The following is a 26,341-nucleotide window of genomic DNA, read 5'->3' as shown; positions in this document are numbered from 1 at the left end:
ACGTAAATATTCTTTGGAACCATTGATTACAACTTTTTAGTAATTATAAACCATTTCATCAAACACAGTTTTCTTTTGGAAGAGTAAGACAAAGAGCATTAATTATTGTTCTTGACATCTTGTTCCCATATAAAAAATAGTATTTATTATGTATATTCTTCATTTAATAACGGAACAATGAAATTAGATTGTTAGAAGCATTATGACAAAATCGAGAATTGAAAATAGACAAGTAGTTATCCTATCCTATGTTAAAGGAACAACAATCAAAAAAATTAGAAGGAAATAACAAAACGATGTACTTTTGGTGTAGAAACAAAATTCACTAAGAACTACAAAGGCTCAAATAAGGAGCATTTTTACAAGTTATTAAAAAATTTATACCTTTGTCAAAAAAAAAAAAAAAAAAAAACCTACAAAACAATGGGCCATTTTGCCGTTTCTTAATATTATATAATGAGTATCTGATTTAATTATTTATTTTGTTAAGAAGATTGAATATTTCTTTGAACTCCAACCCACATGCCAAAATAAGGAAAAAGAAATACTAACATAATATGTTAAAAAAAACAAAATTTAATGTATATATTTCCATTTTTATATTTTTCCTCATCTGTTCTCCTTGCCTTAAAAGAGTTCTCATAAATAAAGAGCTCATAACTCTTTTTCTACCATCCTACTACCCCTCATAATTTATTCTTGTATATATTTTTTTTTGTAGTTTTTGACGGGTAGTTTTGACATTTCACAATCATACTACCAACAATTAAAAAATAATTCCAAGATTTTTTTTTCAAGGGCTAATGTTGCTGAGCCTCCTCCTTTTAGAACAAGTAGGTGAATCATCATTCTTATAACTCAAAATTGCAGCCTCAAGCACACCTATTGGGCTTTCAGGCAATGATGTCATTGTACCACTCCCAAAGCTCATGGTACAACCCCTGCTCACAACCTCCATACATTTAAGAACCCTTTCCTGAAAAAACCCATGATCATAAATCATTATTAAATTTCATTATCTTTTTTTTGCTCAAACTCAATGTAACAACTAAATATGAACAATGTGCTTACTATACCTTCTTTGCATGCTCAAAGATTGCAGAAACGTTTGTCTTTTCAAATCCAATTCCAACTACAGAAATCGCCACTGCTGCTGCTATCTCAGATGGTTGAAATTCCAAGAAATCAATCCCTACATTGTGAAATTACCGATTTAACCTTTGGAAACTCAATCTTGGAGCCCAATAAAATTGCTTTACGCAATAAAAATATGATGTTTTACCTTTGATCAAACTTAATATCAGTTGGGTGGACTTCAAGATCAGAAATCTTGGATCGATCTGACTTTGAACACCATCAAGCTTCCCAATGAATGAATCAATGAAAGAAAATGGTGTTACTGATTGCATCCTCCATTTCAATGTGCTCAATACAACCAATTCCATTCTTTGAATTGTCTTTGGTTCAAAAACAAATCTTGATTCACCAGCCTGCAGAGTTTCAGTAAATTGTTTTAGTTTTGGTTTGACTTATGTTCAAAAAAAGTCAAAATATTAATGAATTATAGATCTTGATTTCTCATCATACTGTAAATTCAATGCCACATTTAGTGAGAGGAGAACAAAACTCAATTAATTCATCGAGAACAGGAAAACGGACCTGAAAATCCACAATCGGGGGTGTTTCAGTCTCCTCCATTTTTGCTGCAAGTGATAAACAGGTAACAGCTAGCAATTGCATCATCCAAGGATTGTGCTTCTGTTTTAGATAAAAATTAAACGGGGATATTAAACATTTATGTTTATAATAAGCGTAACTAGGTAAGTGTAAGCATATGATTAATAACAACAACTTACAGGTAATTCATAGACAGCAAGAAATCTGTCCAAGTAGTTTACAGAAAGATATGCACATAATGGTCCGAAGTTGAATTGGGCATGAACCTTAGTCAAGAAGAGTCGAAATAAATCAGGATTCAAGGATTCCAAAAAGTTTAAGTCAGAAAAAATGGTATTTCTTTTCCGGAAAATATAAATCTGAGCAAGAACAAATCAAACCGAAACTAACCAAAAAAATCTTGAAAAAAGGCCAAACAAACCTTTGAAATCCAATCAACAGCCTCTTGTCTTGCAACCAAATACAGGTTTTGATTCTTCAATTTATTCAGATAATCCATAACACCCACACATTGTTCAGATTCTTTCACAATCAACGAAGCCAAACACTCATCATTTTGCAAAGGCAAATCGAGAACAGAGTAGTCTATTTCATGATTCCTAATCAAACTTTGATACTGTTCTTCATTTGGATAAATGTTCCGACCAAAACCCATCAAATCATCCACATCACCATTATCATCGTCATAACAAATGCTATCATTGTCTTCTGCACACAGTAAACTTGATACAGCAAAATCAAGACTGGGTGTCATTTCCACAAACCCTAGGAAAACAAACTCTAAAACCAAAAAAAAATTAACTGAGATTTTGAGAAAAACTCAAAGAATGTATGCAAATCAAAGCTGGAATTTCTTGATTTTGTTAAAAAGGTTCATCTTGGTTGAAGATTCAGACGGAAGAAATAGATAGATAATACACACACTCTTTGCTTTGTGTTTCTCTCTCTTACCAGAGAGTATGAAAGAAATGAATAGCAAAGAGTGCGGCTTATGTAGAGGGGAGAGGAGATTTGGTTTTAGGGCATAGAGAGATGGAGGATCCATATTTACTAAATATCTTTACTTCATTATTATTATTAGTTAATTAGTTATTTTGAGGACTTTTTGGTTATATATATATATATATATATATATATATATATATATATATATATATATATATATATATATATATATATATATATATATATATATATATATATATATATATATATATATATTATTGAGTAAATATATTACCGACCGTGAAACTGAAATAATGTAGAAAAGTATTGAATTATTTTAAGGTAATATATTTGAAATTCAATTCAAATTTCTATTAAAACTAAAGTGCAAAACTCGTTTCTCAAAATTTACATTGAGAATCATATGATGCTATATAACAGTCTTGAATTATATATATACATCATATAGGAAACTGTTTTAAGGGTGTTTGATGAAATCGTGAAGGATACAGTATACAATGGTCGATATGTGTATGTCATTTCAAAATGATAACGATCTATTAAACAAACAGTACATTGAATCATACAACTTTGTTCCTACATCTTTTTCAAATTTCAAATTGTTTCCATATTCCTTGGATTTGTAAATGCTTTCTATTTAATTCTGGAATGTTACCATTATTGCAAAATAAGTAACCAGATAAGATAAGGAATGTTGAATTCATAACAGAACTCTCTTTCTATTAAAAAAAAAATCATTAAAAGTATTTGTGTTGTCGGTTTCCAAGATACATAAACACTTATATTCATTGAATAATCTTCTATGACATTAGTTTATAGTATTATCATTTTCTTATATAAAATGATATACACAATATTTTTTTTTAATAGTGAAACCATGTAATACCACCTTTAAATGGTCCGACTAACTAGTTTTATTGTCAAGATTAGAGCATGAGATGGTTAAATGGTAATGAACAAGGAGCTTGATATCCAAGTTTGAACCAACTACCACAACTATAGTAATTTGTATTTTATACATTAATATTTCACTCATGAAATGTATTTCCTTTGTAAAATACATCGATGATACCATAGGTGCTATAGTGTTATATGGGGTGGGAAGTTTGTGGATAGAATGAAGGAAAGTAATTGAGTAATAACAAAATGACAATAAAAGAAAGGTAAGGGGTTAATTGGTAGATATGACAATTTAATAGGGTGAAAAGCAACCAATCAGACGGACACTTTTTGTCTTTTTTTATTTAGGGTGCTGACACGTGGACCCTTTTTTCAACAACCCATGACCTGGCACTGATTGCTTCTTCTTTTTTAATCTTTGAAGAATAATAAACTCAATGAGCTCCACCGTTAATCGTAAAAAAATAGCAATTAAATTTGTTTTAATTATACATTTAATATTGATATTAAAATTAAATTATTAACAATATGTTATAACTTTTCAAAATATATCATTTTAAATAATAAGATCGAAATTAGTATCCATGCAAAATATCAATCATATTTATTTATAAAAGCAATTATTGCGTATTTTTCGTGAAATTACCGTAAGATTAATTATTTGTAACATTGAATAAATACGAACAAATGCATAAAGCAAAATATTTTATTGCTATGGCTATGGGAGCATTTATAACTAATGCATTAAAATCCAAAAAATTATAATCTCGGCCATTAATTATAATTATAATTTATCTACAATTATTTCTTTATGTCATGAAAAAGGAAAAATAAGTTCATAGCTCCCACTCTTCGAGGACAGCAATGTCAAAACTATAAATTTTCGTTAGTGGTGGTATCAAAATATTATGTTTATTTTCTTTTTAACTTTTTTGAAGTTATAATAATGAACTTTCAGTTTTTCTTAAATTTTATAATAACGTACTTTTAGTTTTTCAGTCATTCGTGGTCAAAATACTATGCAATCGGGGTTGGATGGATTCATATTTAAATTCATCAAAAGCTATTGGGATCAGCTACATGGTGACATCCTACGTTTTGTTCAACATTTTGAAAAGCATGGGAAAGTAGATGAAGGATGCAACTCCTCCTTTATAACATTGGTACCTAAGATAAAAGACTCTCTCAAACTTTTAGACTATCGACCAATATGTCTGATTGGATGCTTGTACAAAAGCATCTCCAAAACATTAGCCCATAGAATTAAAAGTAGCATTGGTATGAACATCGATGAGGTCCAAACGACATATGTAGAAGGTAGAAACATTCTTGATGGACCCTTGATTATCAATGAATTATGTTCCTAGGCTAAAAAGGTGAAAAAGAAAGTCTTGCTTTTCAAAGTAGATTTTGAGAAAGCATTCAACTCGGTGAATTGGAACTACTTAGACTCCTTATTACTGTAGATGGGTTACAGGATAGATGGCGAATGTGGATAAAGGGTTGTCTCAAGTCAACCAAACTATCTATCCTCATTAACAGCGCACCGACAGACGAGTTCAAGATTGGTAAAGGGGTGAGACAATGCGACCCCCTATCCTCGTTTATCTTTATAATGGCGATGGAGGGATTGAATATCACTATGAAAACGATATGCAAGAAAGGGATATTCCAAGGAATGACGCTACCACACAAGAAGACGACCATCTCTCACCTATTTTATGGAGACAATGCATTATTCTTAGGTAAATGGAGCTAAGAGAACATAAAAAAACCTTGCGTGCATGCTTAGATGCTTCCATATTACTTTAGGACTCAAAGTAAATTTCACCAAATCGAAGGTATTTCGAATCAGAGCAGACATACAAGAGGTCACTAGATAGGCAGCCCCACTTGGTTGTGAACCCACTACACTGCCCTTCACCTACCTTGGAGTCCTAGTAGGTGCAAACATGAACTTAAAAAAAGCACTGGAAGCCTATAATAGATCAATTTCACTCAAAACTATTGACTTGGAAGTCGAAAACACTATCCTTTGGAGGTCGAGTTACGTTGGTTCAAGCGCTACTTAGTGAAACAGCCTAAAAATCCAAGGTAAAAATTTCATTTTTATTATAATCAAAACACTATTGTAACTTTGTTCAAAACATTGAAAACATTTCAAATAATACAATTATCATAGTCCAATCCCAAAGATCACATATTGCAGAAAACACGGGTGTATGCGTTGCGATCGTCCCGAGCTCTTTCATTTAAAAATTGGAGTACCTAAAACAAAAACTGAAAACCCTAAGCACAAAGCTTAGTGAGTTCCCCAAATACCATATACCATACATAACAAATGATCCACACATGGCGTACAAAATCGCAAGCCATACATATCATTCATATATCATAATCAATAAAGATGTTATATGTCGTACATAGTCTTGCCATTATGCCACGAGCTGCCTCGTGGCCTTCCTTGCCAGATTGGGGGACACAACCCTGGGTCTTACAGACAAGTGCCAGGAGCCACCTCCGGGTCTTCCATAAAGCATCACAAAGACAACTAACATTCAATCTACACTACTAAACTAAGTAACTGCCAAGCTCAGACCCTGGTCTTGCATACAGTGTGCCAGGAGCCGCCTCCTGGTCTTTCATACATAATGCCAAGGGATAACCCCTGGGTCTTCCTACAATACATAAACCAAACAGGCCGACATTGGTGCCTTTGACCCATACAACAGTGAGGAGACTCACCTTGAATGCTGAAGCTTACTGAAAGAAATCACCAGTTGCCGCCCCGACGACACCTCCGATCTAACACATCAAAATAACACCCAATTAGCAGGTGGGTTCCATTCTATGGCCCACCATTCATACTTGAGGTAAAATTGACCATTTTACACCTGACCCTAAAATTAACCAAACATGAGGCCCAATTCCAATAACCAAAAGGCCCAACACCAAAAGATCTACAAAGGCCCACTAATGGCCCAATTTTCTAAATTGGGCCTAATATCATATGGGCCTTATCCTAAGCCCATAAGTTTCTTAAATACAATTCAGATTACCACAAACACCCCTTGGGACAAACTAGGTCAAAGACATAAGTCAAAAGTCAAAGTCAACGACCCAGGTTGGCCAAACTCGTCGAGTTTCCCTTCAACTCATCGAGTTTCCTTCATCAGACTGTAAAAATTGAGAAGAATCGATCCAACTCGCTAAGTTAACCCAAAAACTCATCGAGTTCATCAAGAACCAAACATCTTAATCCATTAAGCCGACATAATCGAAACTAACAGCTTCCCCACTCATGTCTCAACTAAAATAGCGTCTAGAAGGGTAAAGTTTCCAACTTTACCCCTAGGGACCAACCAAGTGGGCTCAAAACCCAAATCCTAGGCTTAAAAGGTTAAGGGGTTAATCAATAATCACTTAACCACCAAGACAAAGCCCCAAAATATATATATGGTCCTTTAAGGTTGCATGGTCACATAAAGCTTCCAACTTTACACTCACGCATGGATAGGAGATGCTCAAAAGCTCATAAGAGACTAAAAGAAGAGCTTAATAGATGCATGAAGCCCTTAAGACCATAAAGTTGGCACCTTTATGCCAAAAGAACTCAAGAAGATCATAGATCTGAAAGAATAAGCACTTGGGACTTCTACTTCCCCAACAATCACCCATCCATGGCTAAAAGCATGCAATTTAACCAAATAAGAGATCTAAGCAAATATTAAGCAAGGTTAGAACTTTCTACCCAAGATTTGCTGGAAATGAAATAGAGAATCAAGATCTGAAAGCTCCTACTTGAACCACCACCTTGCACCAAGCTTTTATTCCTTTTAATGAGCTTCCAACACACCTACAATGAGCTCACAACACTCAAGGAGGCTCAAGGGTTTCGAGATTAGGGTTAGGGGCTATAGAGGCTGGGAATGAGGCCACCACCTGGAACTTAAGGTGTTTAAATGTAACGCCCGGGTTTCAGGGCTAAGCATTTTTGTCAATGTAATAGTCTAGGTCAACTCTTGTAACTCTTTTTGAAGTAATAAAGATGAAATATTTGAGTATTATGTGAATTATATGTGTTTATTATTTAATTATAAATGTATAATTAATAAAGAATAAAAAATGAGCGTCAAAAATTAAAGTGTGAGATAATCCCGATATCTCTACATAAAGTTGTAGAATATGTCTCAAGGTTTCCGTGCATATAAGGAACGCCGAAATCCGAGTTATAACGAAGAAGTTATGACCCATCGAAGTTTCACGACAGAACCGACACGATACCGGGAAGCGTGAATAGTGAATTTACGATAGAGCGAGATTTAGCCTTAGTGATCTAAACGAAAGTCGTAGAATATGTTAAACTAAGAACATCGATAAAAAGAACGCCCAAATCTGACTTCGTATGAAGAAGTTATGAGATTTTAAACAGACCAATCCTGTCCCGGCTTGTTAAAAATATAACTTTAAAAATAAAGTCAAAATTAGCCGACGGAGTCTAAATGAAAGTTGTAGAGTACGTCTTCACCTACGCGTGGATATAAAGAACGTCAAAAACGGAGTTCGTATGAACGAGTTACAAATTATAATAGCATATTTACGTATTTAAATAAAGTATAAATCATGTATACGTACACATATATATACATATGTATATATCATTAGAAAGGTATCGACGATGCGGTCATTATAAGACTAATGTTGAGTTCTTTCGACATTAGTTTAGTACAAATATCATTAAATCCATTTATAATAGTATTATAGAGGGGTGTTTAGTTGTTTATATAACTAAAAGGTCATTAAGTAATTATGGAGGGTAGTTTTTGAAAATTCAATTAGTATAAATAAGAGCCTTGGGCTCTCATATTTCTTGCACCATTCTCTTGATTCAAGAGTCTTTCTCTCCTTATCCCCCGAGCATTTCGGTCACTCGTGATTCGACTTCTCTTTCTGTAGCTTAGTATAGTAAAGTGAGCGCTGAAGCGCTGCACGAATCTTTCTTAGAAAGATTCAGCGACGAAGTTCTGCCCCTGTAGAGCCCGACTCCTAGCTAAAACCCCCTTGTAAGTAAGTTAGGCTTACCTTATTTTAATATAGCTTATATTTAAAATTAGTATTGTTATTATGAACTTATAATAAATATTTGAGCTATTATTATAACTTATATAAGTGTCGTTATAATATTTTTTTTTAACTACTCGCGGTACGGGGAATCTGGTTTAAAGGGCCGCATAGGGTTGTTGGATTTCAGAAGTGCTATATGCCAAAATGGTCATGCCCTCCGGTGTTTTATGTCTGGCCCCTGTCTGTACATAGTGGTTGGAAAATATTGTTTAACGCTTATATAATAATAATAATACTAAGACTAATAGTTGGTCACGGTAAATATTAGACTAAAATTTAGCGATAATAATGCTAGGTTTCGTCGAAGGAAAATAGAATCGTTAGAAGCAAGCGCTGCCCGATTTTGGAATCATCACCTTAACAAGTGAGTGCATAGTTACTTTCAACTTACATAGATATGAAGTATTTTATATAAATTATGTGCTATGTGTGCATATTATCTGAATATTTGCTATCTATGCTAGATGAACGTTGTTATACATGTTTTCAATGATTTAAACTGTATATGTATTTTATATCTACGAAAATGTTGGGGTAAAACATGGGTAGATGCAATAGGTGATGTGTGATAAAATGATGAGAGGCCTCGATGTTGATGTTGTTGATTCTGTCATCTAGCGGAGTATGGATGACGACCACGGACTCTTCTCGACAGTCCAGTGGAACACTAGCAGGCTCGCAACCTGTAGGTGTTTGTGAACGATATGTTCACCAGTGTACTCCATCCCCCACATGGTTGCCTTTAGGACATTTATTGCTGAGGAATCCCCTTAGCAGTAGTGTCCGTCCCGATGATGATCCTTAGGCTAGGTCCCTTATGATAGGTGTTTGGGGACGTAAAGTGAGGATAACGGGAACGGGTAATCGGGTTATTGTTGATCGATGAAATTAATAAACTTATTTATTGTGGGTTGAAAACCCTATGTGCTCACCAGGCTCCCAAGCCTGACCCACTCAGTTTTATGTATTACAGGTAGTGGCGCATGAGCATAGGTGTGATGTTTTGGACGAGGGATTACGGATATAGGCCTGTAGATATGAAATAATGTAGTAAGGCTTATATTGTACTGTTTATGCTTTTGATCTGTACGAACATGACATCCCGAGTCTTTTAATGAAATACATTTCTATGGAAATGCTTTTGATAAATCTTTATCATATTTTTGTTTTGGGACAAATTCCGCAACACTTTCATTTAAAATGTAACTCTGATTTTTAAACAAAGCATAAACAAACCGGTCTTTTCTGGCCGTGATTTTGGGGATGTCACGTTAAATAGGGTGCAAAACACAAAAATTTGGGTTTCTCAAACAGCGTCCAACTCATCGAGTTCCCTTCACCAACTCGACAAGTTGGTCCTTAAAAAAATGCGCCCCAAAAGCTTCCAACATGTCGAGTTTATGACATAAACTCAACGAGTTGGCCCCTAAAAAGGGAATTTATTTCCATAACTGCCCTTCTAGATTCCAGATGTTACATTATCAGTCTCCCTTCCTATTTTTTTCTCCATATTTCTAGCACCAATAGGGGTTATTGAGATACTAGAAAAAATAGGACAATAATTTCTTTGGGGCAGTTATGAAAACAAGAAGAAGATCTATTAGGTTTCATGGGAAAAAATTATCTCGCCAAAGGAGTCTGGAGGATTGGGCTTAGGATCACTCCCGAACATTTAACTTATCCCTAATTATCAAGTGGTGGTGGCGCCTACACATAGAAAAAATTGCATTGTAGGCTAGAGTGATCAAGGACATTCATAATTTACACACGAAACCATCCCATAACATACACAAAGCATTAATTAAAGGTTTTCTAGAAGACTATAGCAGGAGCAAAAGATGATCTAATAAAATGTGTAGTCAACATAGAAGAAGTTATGTAAAAACAAGTTAGATCATGCACGACACCCTATTTTGGTTTGACCAATGGTGTGGAAATGGGACATTCAAATATATGTTCCCTAATTTGTACAAACTGGAGAATAAAAAACATTGCAAAGTAAATGACGTGATACAAATTGGTGGGGCAACATGGGATTGGGTTTCGATTCCATCCTCCAGTGATTAGGTGAGAGAAATTAACACACTTTCTTCAAGAGTTAGGGTGTTTCAACTATCTGGTAGGTGGAGATCTGTGGAAATGCGACATCTCTAGAGATGGAATGTACCATGTAGATTTCCTAAGATAAAAAATAGATGCGAGTAAGAAAGTTGCAAATGGAGTACGTATACATTGGTTGCTGTAACGCCCGTAGATCCGGGCTAGTCAATTTAGAGACGATAAGCATCAAAAATGACTTTTTTATGGAAGATTATTTATAAGTATTAATCTTAACCAAGTTTTAGTATATGTCACAAGGTTTCCGTGCATATAAAGAACGCCAAAATCCGAGTTATAACGAAGAAGTTATGACCTGTCAAAGTTTCGCGACAGAACCGGCACGACCCAGCGCGACGTAAATAGTGAATTTAAGGTAGATATATATCTATCCTTAGTGATCTAAACGAGAGTCGAAGATGTATTCGATAGTATTCCAACGATAAAAAGACAGACGAAAAAGGAGTTCAGATGAAGGAGTAATGAATTTCGAACGGAGTTTTCCTGTCCCGACCTACTAAAGATAATATATAAGTAATATATTTATAATATATTAAAAATAAAGTCAAAATTTGCCAATGGAGTCTAAACGAGAGTTGTAGAGCATAATCTCACCTACACGTCGATATAAAGAACGTCGAAAATGGAGTTCATATGCGAAAGTTATGAATTTCTGAAGTTCGGGGCGCGAAACCCCAAAACTGTCAAATACCACGATGTGGCAAGTCTTCTGACACCTATGGAGTCCCCCAGATGCAACTTGAGATGACGCATGCAGTGACGACCAAGCCTACGACGTGGAAAAAGGTGTCACAACGTGGCAAGGGCAGATTTTGCCCTATAAATAGATTTGAAGGGCCAGCCGAGTTTGGTTGCTCATTCTCTCATCTCTCTCCCATATTACATCGTTTTATGTGCAATTTTAACCCCCCCGAATCCCCGGTATCACCCCGAGACCCGAAGCAAGTCCCAAAGCCCGAAGATCCCGAGAAGAAAAGAGTTTCCGAGCCGAAGCTCTGCCCGCGAGAAACCCGGTGTGTGAAGTGATCCCGGTTTCACCGAAGAATACTACCATTGCAAGCCGTAGTGTTGTCTGATCATCTTCTGATCAAGTGAGTGTGTGGTTACTTTCTTCTAACACATAAGTATGAAGTATTTGCTACGACGAAATACGTGCTATGTGTTTATATATTGTTGTTTATTTGAGATATTGGTGGAATGGATGGACTATATAGGTTTTAATGAGTTAAACTGTATATGTATTTTATATCTACAAATATGTTGGGTAGGACATGGGTAGATGAGATCTGTGAGTATGGATCAGATCAAGAGATTAGTTTTAGATCTGTGAGTATGGATTAGACCAAGAGGTTAGTTTTAGATCCGGGAGTATGGGTCAGGTAAAGAGATAAAACTTGTTATTATTCTGGGAATATGGATTAAGACTAAGTTAATTGTCCCTAGTCCGGGAGTATGGATTGGGCACAGTTATAGATCTGAGAGTATGGATCAGATCAGGATTAGGGTATAGTTAATTGTCCCTATTCCGGGAGTATGGAATGGGTACAATTATTGATCCGGGAGTATGGATCAGATCATGAGGTTAGTTTTAGATCCGTGAGTATGGATCAGGGGAAAATGTTAGTTTTAGATCCGTGAGTATGGGTCAGGTGAAAAGGTTAGTTTTAGATCCGTGAGTATGGATCGGGTGAAGAGAATAGTTTTAGATCCGTGAGTAGGGATCAGGTAAAGAGGAAAATTTTAGATACGAGAGTTTAGATCGTGTCGCTGTGAGGATCGATGGGGTGGGATAAGAGTTGCCTTTATGTGGTGAAATTGTACAAGTTTGAATGTTCTATATTTATAAATATATGATATAACATTATGGGATGAAAACCCTATATGCTCACCAGGCTTCCAAGCCTGACCCACTCAGTTTTCTTTGTATCACAGGTATAGATACGAAGACATATTTCACAGAGATATTTAAAGGAGATATAAATCATTAGTGTAATTAAATGTAAGTTCTATTTATGCTTATATGTCTGTATCGGAACATAACATCCCGAGGTTTTATTATTAAATGAAAATACATGCTCTTTGAGAAATGTTTTGATAAGTTATTATCATATCTTGTTTTGGGAACAAATTCCGCAACCATTTTCTTTAAAAGATTACTCTGATTTTAAAAACAAAGCATAAACAAATCGGTCTTTTCTGGCCGTGAAATTGGGGATGTCACAGTTGCATGGCGTACCGATTAAGATCCTACGTTTCATATGCAGAATGAAGCTAGACAGAATTTCCATTACATGTGTACTTAGGAGACGAGGCGTACATATCGATTTTGTGAGCTATGGCTACTTTTCAGTGGAAGAGGAAGAAAATGATCACATTTTCACATGATGCTCGTTTGCGAAAACAATTTGGGAATGATTTTATAAGTGGTGTGACATCCTGACCCCACAATTTTGAAACATTGGAGACTTGATATCGTATGTTGGTGGGTTGGCTAAATGTGTATAAAGACGAAACATCCTCATTAGCATTTGTTATGGCACTATATGCCTAATTTGGAAAGTTAGATGCGACTAACTCTTCCAGAAGACCCGCAACTCCTCGACAAAAAGGGTTAACAATGTTAAATTTCTAGTATACACTTGGGTTAAATATAGGAGAATCAAATGTACGTATAAATGGGTGGAATGGTGCGTATATCCCCTTAATTGTCCGTAAGCAGAAGGCAATGTACTTTTCCCTGCGGCGTAGTATATGGGTGTGAAACATCCCAAAAATACAAGCCAAAATTTTCGTTTGAAAACATTACTAAAACCCTAATATCCAAATATCATATAAGAAAATCATAATTCGTGTGTCTCAAAATTTCATAAAATATGTCTCATATCGAAACTAATGTCAAGATCATGTCGAAAATATCAGAGTCTAACTCCCTGGCTAAAACTGTGGTGTGTGCTATGCCATTATCCCGAGCCCTTCCCCTTGCTAGCTAAAGTACCTGAAACCAAAATTGAAACTGTAAGCTTGAAGCTTAGTGAGCTCCCCCAAACTACCACATACCATACAATAACATATAAAGCACATATTGGGCCTCGCCCACTGCATCAGACCGAAGTCCGGAACTAACTAGGGACTTGCCCACTGCATTAGATCGAAATCCGGAACTAACTAGGGCCTTGCCCTCTGCATCGGACCAAAGTCAGAAACTAACTAGGGCCTTGCCCTCTGCATCGGACCGAAGTACGGAACTGACTAGGTCCTTGCCCTCTGCGTCAGACCGAAGTGCGGAACTGACTAGGGCCTTGCCCACTGCATCGGACCGAAGTCCGGAACTGACTGAACATAGCATAATATAACCATAACATATAACAAATACACATTTTCTGCATACTGCATCGGACCGCAGTCCGGAACACATAACACATAAACACGCCTGAATCACAAAGACATCAAGCATACTAAACTACTTCTCGGGACCACCCCGACATCGGACCGCAGTATGGAACTACTGTTATCTAAACGGGTTGGCATTGTGGCCGTAGACCCGTTCCTACGGGAAGGAAACTCACCTCGAAGAACTGACTGCTGAAAGCCTGAGTAAAGAATCCCTGACTACTGTTCCGGCTGCTCCCCGACTATCATGACCAATTAAAGCACTTAATCAGAATAATGATCTTTCTATGGGTAAAATGACTATTTTACCCGTGCTCTGGTGTGGGTCATTACCAAGGCCCAAACCCCTTAATTCTTTCTAAGTCCACCAATGGCCCACTAAAGGCCCAATTTTCTAAATTGGGCCTAACTCTTCATATGGGCCCTACTTAAGCCCAAAAATGCCCTTGGCCCATAATCCGACTTCTGAAGGTCCAATCACTAGATAGGCTTTCCAAGCCCACTATTGGCCCAATTTGATACATTGGGCCCAAATTCCTTTATTGGGCCTTACCCTAAGCCCAAAACCTATACTTGGCTCATATTCACTGACTCCTACTGGCCCACTAAGGCCCAACATCCAAAATACAGCCCACACCAAGGCCCAAATACTCAAGGTCTAAACTGACTGCGATACGTGAGGTGTACTCCAAAGTACGCTTAGCGTAAGGGCTTGATGACGAGTACACTGAGCATACCTACACGTACGCTCAACGTAATACCCTGTTAAGTCCTTTCTATATTAAGTGCTTAATATTCCGATTCAGAAGCTATAAACTCATATCCAAGTCTTATTCCATGCCTTAAACCATAAAGTTGCTTACTTGATGGCTTGCATGACTCACATAAGCTCAAACTCTAAAAACAATAATCTATTTCCATGGAAATGGCTAGGTCTCATGCATGGCTTCATGAAAGCCTCAAAGATTGAAACTGTATTTCTAAGAAAGTGTTTTGAGCCTCAAGGATGGCAATCCCAAGCTCAAAAACGGATTCACATGATCAAGGTCCAACGTTTGGACATAAAGAGGTCCAAAACTCCCATAACCCTAGATCTAGGATGTGAGGAAGAAAGTTAAGTGCTTTATACCTTCTTTTTATGACCAAGGGTGAGTTTAGTCCAGATCCTTGAGCTCAAGCTTCTTCTCCAACCTTTCATTTCCTTCTTCACAACTTTCTTTCACTAAATGCACTCACAAAAGTAATTTCACACAATAAAGAGGGTAAGAAGTGATGGGTTTCGAGCACTCTAACACCCCTAAGTGTACATGCAACCCTAGAAAACCCTGGATCTATGTTTGTCTAAAATACATGCAAAATATGATTTCCAAGGTTCATAATCCTATCTAGCATATATGGGGAACTTTTAATCTAAAAGATGGCTAGAATTACATACCTTGTAGTTGATTTGATTTCTTGAAAACATTGAGAGCCTAGCACCCCAAGTGTGATGCCTCAAATGCTTTACACAACACCAAATGCTTTGGAATAACTTTAGAGTATGTATAACACTTGTAAAAATCAGCTTGCCCTCTCTTGTTCTTAGTGTAGCCGATTTTGGTGAGTATCATGTTCCTTATATAGTGTGTCACATCTAGGGTTACACCATGTAAACCCTAACGTGACATGACTCTTCATTTCCATGACCCATGGGTTTGTAACTCCCATGGAGCATCCTATGGGTTTAACCCAACTTGATAATCCATGGAGCCTTTTAGCCCATTATACAAGTTATGCATGATTTACATAATCAACCCATATATTTAATTAGTCATCTTTTGATCACTTAATTAATTCTTGATCAATACTAATTAAATAATACTATTAATATATTAGAACTTATAATATATTAATAAACCACAAATGTTATTTCTCTCATTTAGTCTATCCAAATGCATGATGCCATGCAACCCAAATGGACCATGCCGGGTCAGGTCAAGTACATACCAAATATAGTTATGGACTTAGACACCTTATCCAATAGTATTAGGGTTTTCTTGTGGGTGAGGAGGCTGATAAGAAACCAAAGGCTATAATGGGGTTTATATACCTCTTAAACCTTGAAATTAGGGTTTAGTGGCTGTTCGCGTACGCTGGGCGTACCTTATGGTACGATGTGCGTATGTTTCTCATGTCCCACGCATCTAATGACACTACGCCCCGCTTACTCCGGGTTACGCCCTGCGTACGGATTATGGGCAACCTACATCTCGGCCCAAGATTCCTAAAGTCCAATCCAAAATGCCAAGTCCAACCATAGTCCAATATCTTTTTAAGTTGCATAATCGATTAACTAATACCTCGAGAGATGGATGTTACAATTCACCCCCACTTGAATCAAAATTCGTCCTCGAAGTCTGTTGCTACTGAATCTGAAAACAACTTCGGATAATGCTCCCTCATCTCCTCCTCAGACTCCCACATCCACTCTGAACCCTTATGGTGCTGCCACTGCACCTTTACTAGCTGAACTACCTTGTTCCTCAAGGTCTTCATCTTTTGATCCAAGATCACAATGGGTCTCTCGATGTAATTAAGGCTGCTATCAACCCGAATATCCTCCAATGGTACAACTGTTGACTCTTCCACCAAACACTTCCGCAACTAAGATACATGGAACGTGTTGTGGATGTGGTTGAGCTCTACTGGAAGGTCCAAACGGTAAGCAACCCGACCCACCCAGGCCAAAACCCTGAGCGGACCTATGAATCTGGGGCCCAGCTTGCCCCGCTTCCAGAATCTGATGACACCCTTCCAGGGTGACACCTTCAGGAGGACCATATCACCCACCTGGAACTCCAAGTCCGAATGCCTCCTATCGGCATAACTCTTCTGCCGACTCTGAGCAGTCTGGAGCCTGCTACAGACCTGCTGTATCAACTCCGTCGTCTTGAGTACTACCTCCGTACTTCTCATGACTCTCTGAACGACCTCACCCCAACAGATTGGGGTCCTAAACTTCCTCCCATAAAGCATCTCGAAGGGAGGTCAGTTAATACTGGCATGGTAGCTGTTGTTATACAAAAATCCCGCTAATGGAAGATACGTATCCCAACTGCCACCGAAATCTAGGACACATGCCTGAAGCATGTCCTCGAGAGTCTGAATCGTCCTTTTGCTCTACCCGTCCGTCTGAGGGTGGAAAGCGGTGCTGAAATGAAGAAAAGTACCCATCTCGTCGTGAAACTGCTTCCAAAACCTGGAAGTAAACCGGACGTCTCGATCTGACACTATCGAAACAGGCACTCCATGTCGTGCCACTATCTCTCGCACGTAAATATCGGCTAGCTTCTCGGCTGATATGCTCTTCTGAATCAGTATAAAATGTGCACTCTTGGTCAACCGATCCACGATGACCCAAATCGAATCCACTCCACGTACGGTCCTGGGAAGCTTAGTAATGAAATCCATGGTGATATCGTCCCATTTCCACACGGGAATATCTAACGGTTGCATCTTACCGTGGGGTCTCTGGTGCTCTACCTTCACCTTCCTGCAGGTCAGGCCTCTCTCCACGTACCAAGCTACATCTCGCATCATGCAAGGCCACCAGTAATCGGGTCAAAGATCTCTGTACATCTTCGTCACCCCTAGGTGGATGGAGAACCGAGACTTGTGAGCCTCGTCCATCAACACCTTCCGTACTCCGCCCTAGTACGACACCCAGACCCTCCCATGCAGGGTCAATAATCCTCGACTGTCATAATCGAAGGAAGCTACTCGGCCCACAATCCTCTCACACTTCTGACGCTCCTCCTTCAGGCCCTCAGCCCGCGCCTCCCTAATCTGCTCTAGCAGTGGGGTAATCACTGTCATCCTCAGACATATAACTCTGATCGGGGCCACTACCACCTTGCGGCTCAGAGCGTCGGCCACTACGTTGTCCTTGCCCGGATGGTAAAGGATCTCACAGTCGTAATCCTTTACCATGTCTAACCACCGACGCTGCCTCATGTTCAGATTTGACTGATCCATGAGGTACTTCAGACTCTTGTGATCCGAGTATATGGTACAACGGACCCCATATAGGTAATGTCACCAAATCTTGAGGGAAAACACAACATCCCCCAACTCTAAATCGTGTGTCGGATAGTTAGCCTCGTGTGGCTTCAACTGTCTAGAGGCGTAAGCTATCACATGGGCCCGCTGCATCAATAATTCTCCCATGCCTGTTATCGAAGCATCACAGTAGACTACAAAGTCATCCACTCCCTCTAGCAGGTTAAGAATTGGTGCCTCGCACAATCGCTGATTGAGGGTCTCAAATGCTGCTTGCTGCTCAGGCCCGCAGCGAAACATCACCGACTTCTTGGTCAGTCGGGTGAGTGGAACTACTATCTTGGAGAAATACTGGATGAATCTCTTGTAGTACCCTGCCAGACCTAGGAAGCTCCAAATCTCAGTTGGATACCTCGGGACCTCCCGCTGCATCACGACCTTTATCTTGGCCGGATCTACTAGTATACCCTTCTGGTTGACGAGGTTTCCCAAGAACTGCACCTCGCGCAACCAAAACTCACACTTGGAGAACTTCGCAAAAATTTTATCCCTCCTCAGTGTCTCTAGGACCTCTCTCAGGTGCTCCTCATGCTGCTCCTGAATCTTGGAATAAACCAAGATGTCGTCAATGAACATTATCACAGACCGATCCAACATTGGCCTGCATATGCGGTTCATGAGATCCATGAACGCAGCTGGAGCGTTGGTGAGCCCAAACGACATCACTACAAACTCATAATGACCATAGTTGGTGCTAAAAGCGGTCTTCTATACATCCTCATCCCTGACACGCATCTGGTGATATCCCGACCATAAATCAATCTTGGAAAACCAAGATGCTCCCTGAAGCTGGTCAAGCTGATCATCTATCCTCGAAAGTGGGTAACGGTTCTTCACCAATACCTTGTTCAGCTTCCGGTAGTCTATACACATGCGATGTGACCCGTCCTTCTTCTTCACAAACAGGATCGAGGCTCTCATGGCGAACTACTCGGCCTGATAAAACTCTTGTCTATCAGTTCTTGCAGCTGTGTAGACAACTCCTGCATCTCTGGAATAGCCAACCGATATGGTGCCTTGGCTATCAAAGCCGCAACAGGTCCCAGGTCAATCCTAAACTCAACCTGCCTCTCCGGGGGTATCCCAGGTAAATCCTCTGGGAATACGTCCATTTACTCTTGCACCACTGGTACATCATCAACTGTCGCCTTACCCTTCTCCCGGGCATCCATAACATAGCCAATGTACCCCGCACATCCCTGCTGGGGGTAGCGCCTCACTCTCGCTGCTGAACAAAGAATCGGTCCACGTTGTGGCCTCTCTGTAACACCAGCAAAAATTAGGTCAAAAATAAATTTTTTTAGTAACCATAATTGAGTATACTAAGTGGTAGATATTGTAACAAGGTTTCCACAAATACAAAGAACACTAAAATCCGAGTTACAACGAAGAAGTTATGACCAATCGAAGATCCGCGACAATACCGGTAAAACACAGTTAAGCAGAAAACGTGAAATTCCAATAAAATGCTTTTTAACCTTAGGTATCTAAATGGAAGTCGTAGATATCCCAAAACCGTAAACATTAATAAAAAGAACGCCCAAATCCGACTTCATATGAGGAAGTTATAATTTTTCGAACGTTCGGACATAGCGGTAGACAGCTAAAAACTCGAAATAGAGATCGAACGACTTTTAGCCAACACGACCTAAACAAGAATCGAAGATCTCGTCAATGGTAATACAACGGTAAAAAGACTGACGAAAACGGGCATCAGATGAAGAAGTTATGAATTTTTAACGGACTTTTCCAATCCCGGCCTGTTAAAAATATATTATTAAAAATAAATCTGAATTAACCAACGAAGTCTAAACGAAAGTTATAGAGTATATTCCCACCTACGCGTGGATATAAAGAACGTCGAAAATGGAGATCGTACACGAAAGTTACGGATTTTACAAGTTTTGGGCTCAAATCTCGAGATTAGTCCGAAATAAATGCCATGCGTTCCGAGGGAACACCCCGCGTTCGGAAATGCTAGGTCTAGGTTTGTCCACGTCACCCACTAGTCACATCCGGTGCACCGTCTGAGGCTGAGGTAAGCGCTCATGTCTGAAGCTGCCGAACGCGATGCGTACGAGCAGGGAACGCCCTATGCTCCGGAACGTCCCGCGTTTCTCGTAGGTACGCCTTGCGTACGAGGGTCAGCCAACCTCTATAAATACCATGCGAGGCTGCCTGGGATTTTGTTGCTTCTCTCTAAACTCCTTCACCCTTAAACACCTCTCTAGCCCGTCTAAGCCACCTTAAAGCCCCAGTATTACCACTAGCTCACGACGCAAGTCCCGACGCCCCCGAGATTCCCGAGAAATCGACTTTCTCTAGTCGAAGTGTTGCTCAAGTTTAGTCTCGCCTTCTTCAAGCTACCACTTCTACCAAGTGATTTCATACCCCTACAAACACACTTTAAATACGTTTTTAACTGCTTTTAAATACTTTTTTAGGTAAACACACGGTCATAATCGTGTGAAAAACATTAGTCTTCTACTATACTTTTCATTATATAATCAACCATATGTGATTTATAACTATCATACAAAAACATCAGCATGCAAACATCTCATGATACCATTTTGTCCTTGTAGAATAAAACATGTTTATATATATATATATATATATATATATATATATATATATATATATATATATATATATATATATATATATATATATATATATAATAAACTATGTTTCATTTATATGTTCATATAACATATCATAAACACGGGTAACCATTTCATCATAACATTGTTCATTTCAAAATACATGACTTGGTTGAGAATATGTGAGTCATTCGTCTTCATCGTACCTATCAAGGTATACAGCAAGCCCTGTTTTATAACCAGAATCTCCTCCCGGAGAACGTAATTATCGTGTATAGATCTATACGGGACTAATGATTCCGCACCTTGATTGTTAGCTACAATCCAAGAGGTGACAATTATCATAACATTCTGACGCCTGAAGAACGTCTTTACAGGCAAATTTATCTCAGTATTGTTATGAAAACTCACAGGATAGACAACTATTATGGTATTCATCTTTGCGGGAAAAGTAATATTACAGTTGCTTTTACGTATCATTTCAAGCTTCTTATAGTTTTATTAAATGAAAAACTATACACATTCATTATAAGTATGGCATATTAATTTACTTACATTCATAGTGTTGGTTCTTACAAGACTACACCTCACTTTTAGGAAAATATAGGATTTTCCTGGTTCAAATACATTCATTTTGTACAATAACGATTTACAACATCATTCTTAAGAAAATATCGGATTTTCTGAAAACAAACACGAACTTTTCAAATGACCTTCATTTACACAAATAACACTTATGAACTCACCAACTTAAATGTTGACACTTTTTCTTTGAAATAACTTGTATTCTCAGGGAATCACTAAACCAGGTTAGCAACTACTTTTGAAGACTTACGCGTTGGCGTTAGCTTAATCTTTTGGACATCATATTGTAATTGACTTTTGCAAACATGTAATACTACAATCATGTAAACTTTTCAATTATGTATATGATGGTTGTCTATACTTTCTTTACTATTCATTTGTTATGATACTTTACATGACATCCTCCTCCCCGAACATTTATGCCGTTCTAGTTTGGGGGTGTGACAGATTGGTATCAGAGCATTGTTTATAGTGAACCAAGTATATCAAAACCATTTTTGATATACAACTATAAACACAAATGGGCAAAAACACTCTGAGTGAGAGTTATACTTTTAAAATGAAATTTTTATAAAGTATAAATGCATACATTAGATACCAGGGTCAGTATCATAATGAAAACAATATAGAAGTATTATAGATGAGTTGTGCAATACAGGTATGCCTTGGAACATGTAATCGGAACTGGGATGAATATAGCCTGATCAACTATATTTGTCCGAGAGTCGACCAACATATGCCACGGGATAGCTACAATGGACAACAAGTCTAAACTTACCAAACTTATAGTCTTTAGAATCAAACATAACGTCTAGAATACTATAGGAGTATTTTGTAAATAAAATAGTTTAGCCTACATGTTTAGATTTACATGTTTTAATTTTTAGACAATTCTCATATCCCTATTCTCGCATAAACGCAATGGTCGGATACCATCTACCAGGGACCCCTACTACCCGAACCAAGGCAATGGAGGATAGGTAGAAGATGATCCAGAGGAGGATTCCGAGGAAATTATGGAAGGATTCGAGGGAGAAATACAAGAAGACTCCAACACCGACCCCAAAGCCAATAACTTACCCTTAGTGACTCCGATCCAAAATCCTAATCCTCGATCAGGATTTCAGGGCCCAACACCTCTGTGGGCAGTGAACCCGAATAAGTGGACCAACGAACAAGGTCAATCCCCACCATACCATGGAGACCGGAGCTTCTACAATCTGAGCGAGGCAGGCTCAGCAGACAGAGTCCTTCCTATATTGGTTCGCCGAATTGCCCGCAATGATGAGTAAGGAAGGGCAACTATCCAACGAACCGAGGAGAATGATGTGAACACGGGATTCAATACAGTTCGCATCCGATAGTTAGGATTAGCTCATGGTAGAGCCATAAATCAAAATGAAGCTTCACATAGAGAGCTAACTGCAAATCAAACTAAAGTCAGGGAGATCCGTGCTAACTCTAGAGTTAACACAATTCGTCTTCGTCATCTGACCGAGGACCAGGACTTTGAAAGGTCTCGTACTGACGCCTTACAGGTGGAGTTGGATGCCTGCCGATCTGAGACCAAGGATCTTGGTCAGAACCAAGTGGCACTGCAAAGACGCGTATGGGAAGCAGAACAGCAGTTGGCTGAAGCCAGGGCTAAATCAAGTACCAATCACAACAATTCCCCTCACAAGTATAGGACACTCTACTCGCACTTTATTTTGGATTATGGAATAACCCTTATACGTACTCCAAGCAGTACTCTTTTCATTTAAACCTCCCCGTCTAGCAATTTCTGTTTTACTAGACCTCTTTGCTGTCAAATTTTCCCTGTGTGGTATGTTGTAGACCTACGCCAAGGTCAAGTTTTCCGAATTCTATGTAACTTCTATACCAACTATTATGACAGACTTCTTGTTTCTTTTAAAGATCATCATTATCAATCCATGCTTTGGGCTATGTAAACAGTTCGTGTCATAAACTGTTACAACAACTCACTACACTGTCCCTGTCAATCTAATCTATTGTAGTTCAATGTTATTGAACTCAACATTACTGGCGAAGTCTTGCCACCATTTCATATGTAACCCTATAGCTGGAAATGCCTTCTCGCTATTCAAACAGACTCAATCCTTCTATAAATCCAACTTTTCTATCACCTACAACCTTTAGGGAAAGAGACAGTTACCATAGACTAACAAACCTTTACAACTTCAACTAAGGCCAATCAAAACAATGACGGAGATTAAACATGCTTGAGGAAAAGCAAGGACGTTGTATATATAGATACCAGGCTATAACAAATCAATACCACCGAGGATACGACAGAGAACAGAGGAAACCACTTGTGAAGCATGCGAGGTGGTAGAGAACCTGATACGTCGGACTAATAAGTAATAATTATTATTACCTAATGAGTTGGTAATTATATTACTCACGCTATGAGATAGGTACATCACATCCTTCTTCATAACTCGAGATAGTAAGAAAGATACCCTCTCCCAAAACCCATGAAACTAGATCGACTTAAGATTTCAACATCCCTACCCTAAATTGCTAAAACTAAACTTAAAATAAGATATCTATTTCAACCCTCAATCACAAATACATCATAAGGAATGTAACTCAAAGCATTAGAAACCGAATAACAAAATGAGGAAATTATACTTATAGAATCCAACTAACAACGATCATAGTTATCTAACCAACTTGTTTTTCATCATGTAACAAAATCATGTATTCACATGGAAATAACCGACCAACCAACGAAACACCACTCCTGCATATAGACTCAGCTACTTTTCAAGTTGCGGTCACAGCCGCCGTGACAGTCATCATGACACATCTCAATGCAAGAAACACTAGTAAATTGGGAAGGATGTCAAAAATTCAAATGTTTGTGACAACCAAGGAAATCAACGAATGTCTACCCACAAGGATACTCCAAACCACAAACCTAGTAACACGAAACGAAAGTTCGGGAATGAAAAAGGGGGCAGTTCAAAACAAGGGTCTACCAAAAGACAATAGATAGTGATAGCTCATGCTGTTACTGTTCTTACCACCCCTACACCCACAGGTCGTACAACGACAACCAACATAAGTGCAACCGATGCAACTTTCATCATCACGGACCCTGCCGTGAAATGCATTACACTAGGTGCAATAGTAAGGGACACACTGTCCGCTACTGCAGGGAACCAACCCAACCGACCGTTCCAACCACAAATGTCGTAGTAGACCATACTTGTTATGAGCGCGGAGCAACGGGGCACTTCCGAAGGGACTGCCCGAAGGAAAACAACAGGAATACTGGGGGAAGTGGCCAAGTATTCGCAATGGGCCAGGAGGAAGCCGTTGCAGACCCCACTGTTGTTACGGGTACATTTTTCCTCGATAGCACATTAGCATGCATTCCATTTGATAATAGGAGCGGAAAGGAGTTCCATGAGTCACAAATTTAAAAATCTACTCAAACAAACACCCCAATCATTAAGCAAAACCTTCATAGTAGTAATAACAAAGATGGACTAAAAGCACTGAAAATACATATGTAGAATGCACTATCCTGCTAACGAACACTTTTCCTGATCGACTTCACAATTGTTACGATAAGAAGTTCCCAAATAGCTACTAGAAATGGATTGGCTTGGTCTTCACCATACCAATTTCATGTGCTATGAAAAGATCCTTTGCGTTAACCACCGACTAATGAAACTCTTCTAACCTATAACGACAAAACCGACACAACTTCCAAATCGTCTCTCGTTTCAAAATACCGTAGCACTCATGTGAGGAGTACTACCACTTTTACAACCTACCCGAAGTATTCCTGACATACCACTTAGGAATAACCACGTGTACAGTGAGTCAAGTTCAAACGCAGAGGCTAGGAATGAATACGGTTAACCTATCACTACAAAGTGTGTATGCGACTTGTATACACAAGGCGATGATAGACAGACTAGGTATGAATTCAACCATGAAATTCAAGACAAGGTCGACCTGTATTGTGAATGATCAATGCTAATATTTATACGAACATAGACAATTAAACCCAAATCCACACAGCCTATACCGATCAAAATGACAGACAGGAAAATGAAGGTCCGCAGGAACACCCATGCTAGGATCTGGGCTCACTAGAGAACAAGAAAATTCAAATGGAATAGAAGTACACACATCTATCCTCAACAACTGAAGTCCCAGTCAAAATGCAAATTTCGGGATGAAATTCTCTCTAACGGGGGGATAATGTAACACCAACAAAAATTTGGTCAAAAATAAATTTGTTCAGTAACCATAATTGAGTATACTAAGTGGTAGATATCGTAACATGGTTTCCAAATATATAAAGAACACTAAAATCCGAGTTATAACGAAGAAGTTATGACCAATCGAAGATTCGCAACAATACCGGTAAAACACAGTTAAGCAGAAAACACGAAATTCCAATAAAATGCTTTTTAACCTTAGGTGTCTAAATGAAAGTTGTAGATATCCCAAAACCGTAAACCTTAATAAAAAGAACGTCCAAACCTGACTTCATATAAGGAAGTTATAATTTTTCAAAGTTTCGAACATAGCGGTAGACAGCTAAAAACTCGAAATAGAGATCGAGCAACTTTTAGCCAACACGACCTAAAGAGAATCAAAGATCTCTTCAATGGTAATACAACGGTAAAAGACAGACGAAAACGGGCATCGGATGAAGAAGTTATGGGTTTTTAACGGACTTTTCCAATCCCGGCGTGTTAAAAATATATTATTAATAATAAAGTAATAATTAGCCGATGGAGTCTAAATGAAAGTTTTAGAGTATATTCCCACCGACGCGTGGATATAAAGAACGTTGAAAATAGAGATCGTATGCGGAAGTTACGGTCTTTACA

At 38.4% G+C, this 26,341-nt stretch overlaps 1 protein-coding gene across 1 annotated transcript; it reads right to left on the bottom strand.

Moving 5' to 3' along the window:
* Positions 1–560: 560 nt before the first annotated feature.
* LOC111894743 (cyclin-D4-1) lies at positions 561–2,703 on the bottom strand. Its single transcript, XM_023890845.3, has 6 exons — positions 2,099–2,703; positions 1,857–1,943; positions 1,660–1,758; positions 1,283–1,490; positions 1,077–1,192; positions 561–976 (listed from the first exon to the last, which is right to left on the bottom strand). Exons 1-6 carry the CDS (start codon positions 2,429–2,431, stop codon positions 794–796), a joined length of 1,026 nt encoding a protein of 341 aa, XP_023746613.1. The 5' UTR covers positions 2,432–2,703; the 3' UTR covers positions 561–793.
* Positions 2,704–26,341: the final 23,638 nt, after the last annotated feature.

This window comes from Lactuca sativa, chromosome 1 (genome assembly GCF_002870075.4).
Source record: "Lactuca sativa cultivar Salinas chromosome 1, Lsat_Salinas_v11, whole genome shotgun sequence".
Lineage (NCBI taxonomy): Eukaryota > Viridiplantae > Streptophyta > Magnoliopsida > Asterales > Asteraceae > Lactuca > Lactuca sativa.
This window is presented reverse-complemented; position numbering and strand designations above follow the sequence as displayed.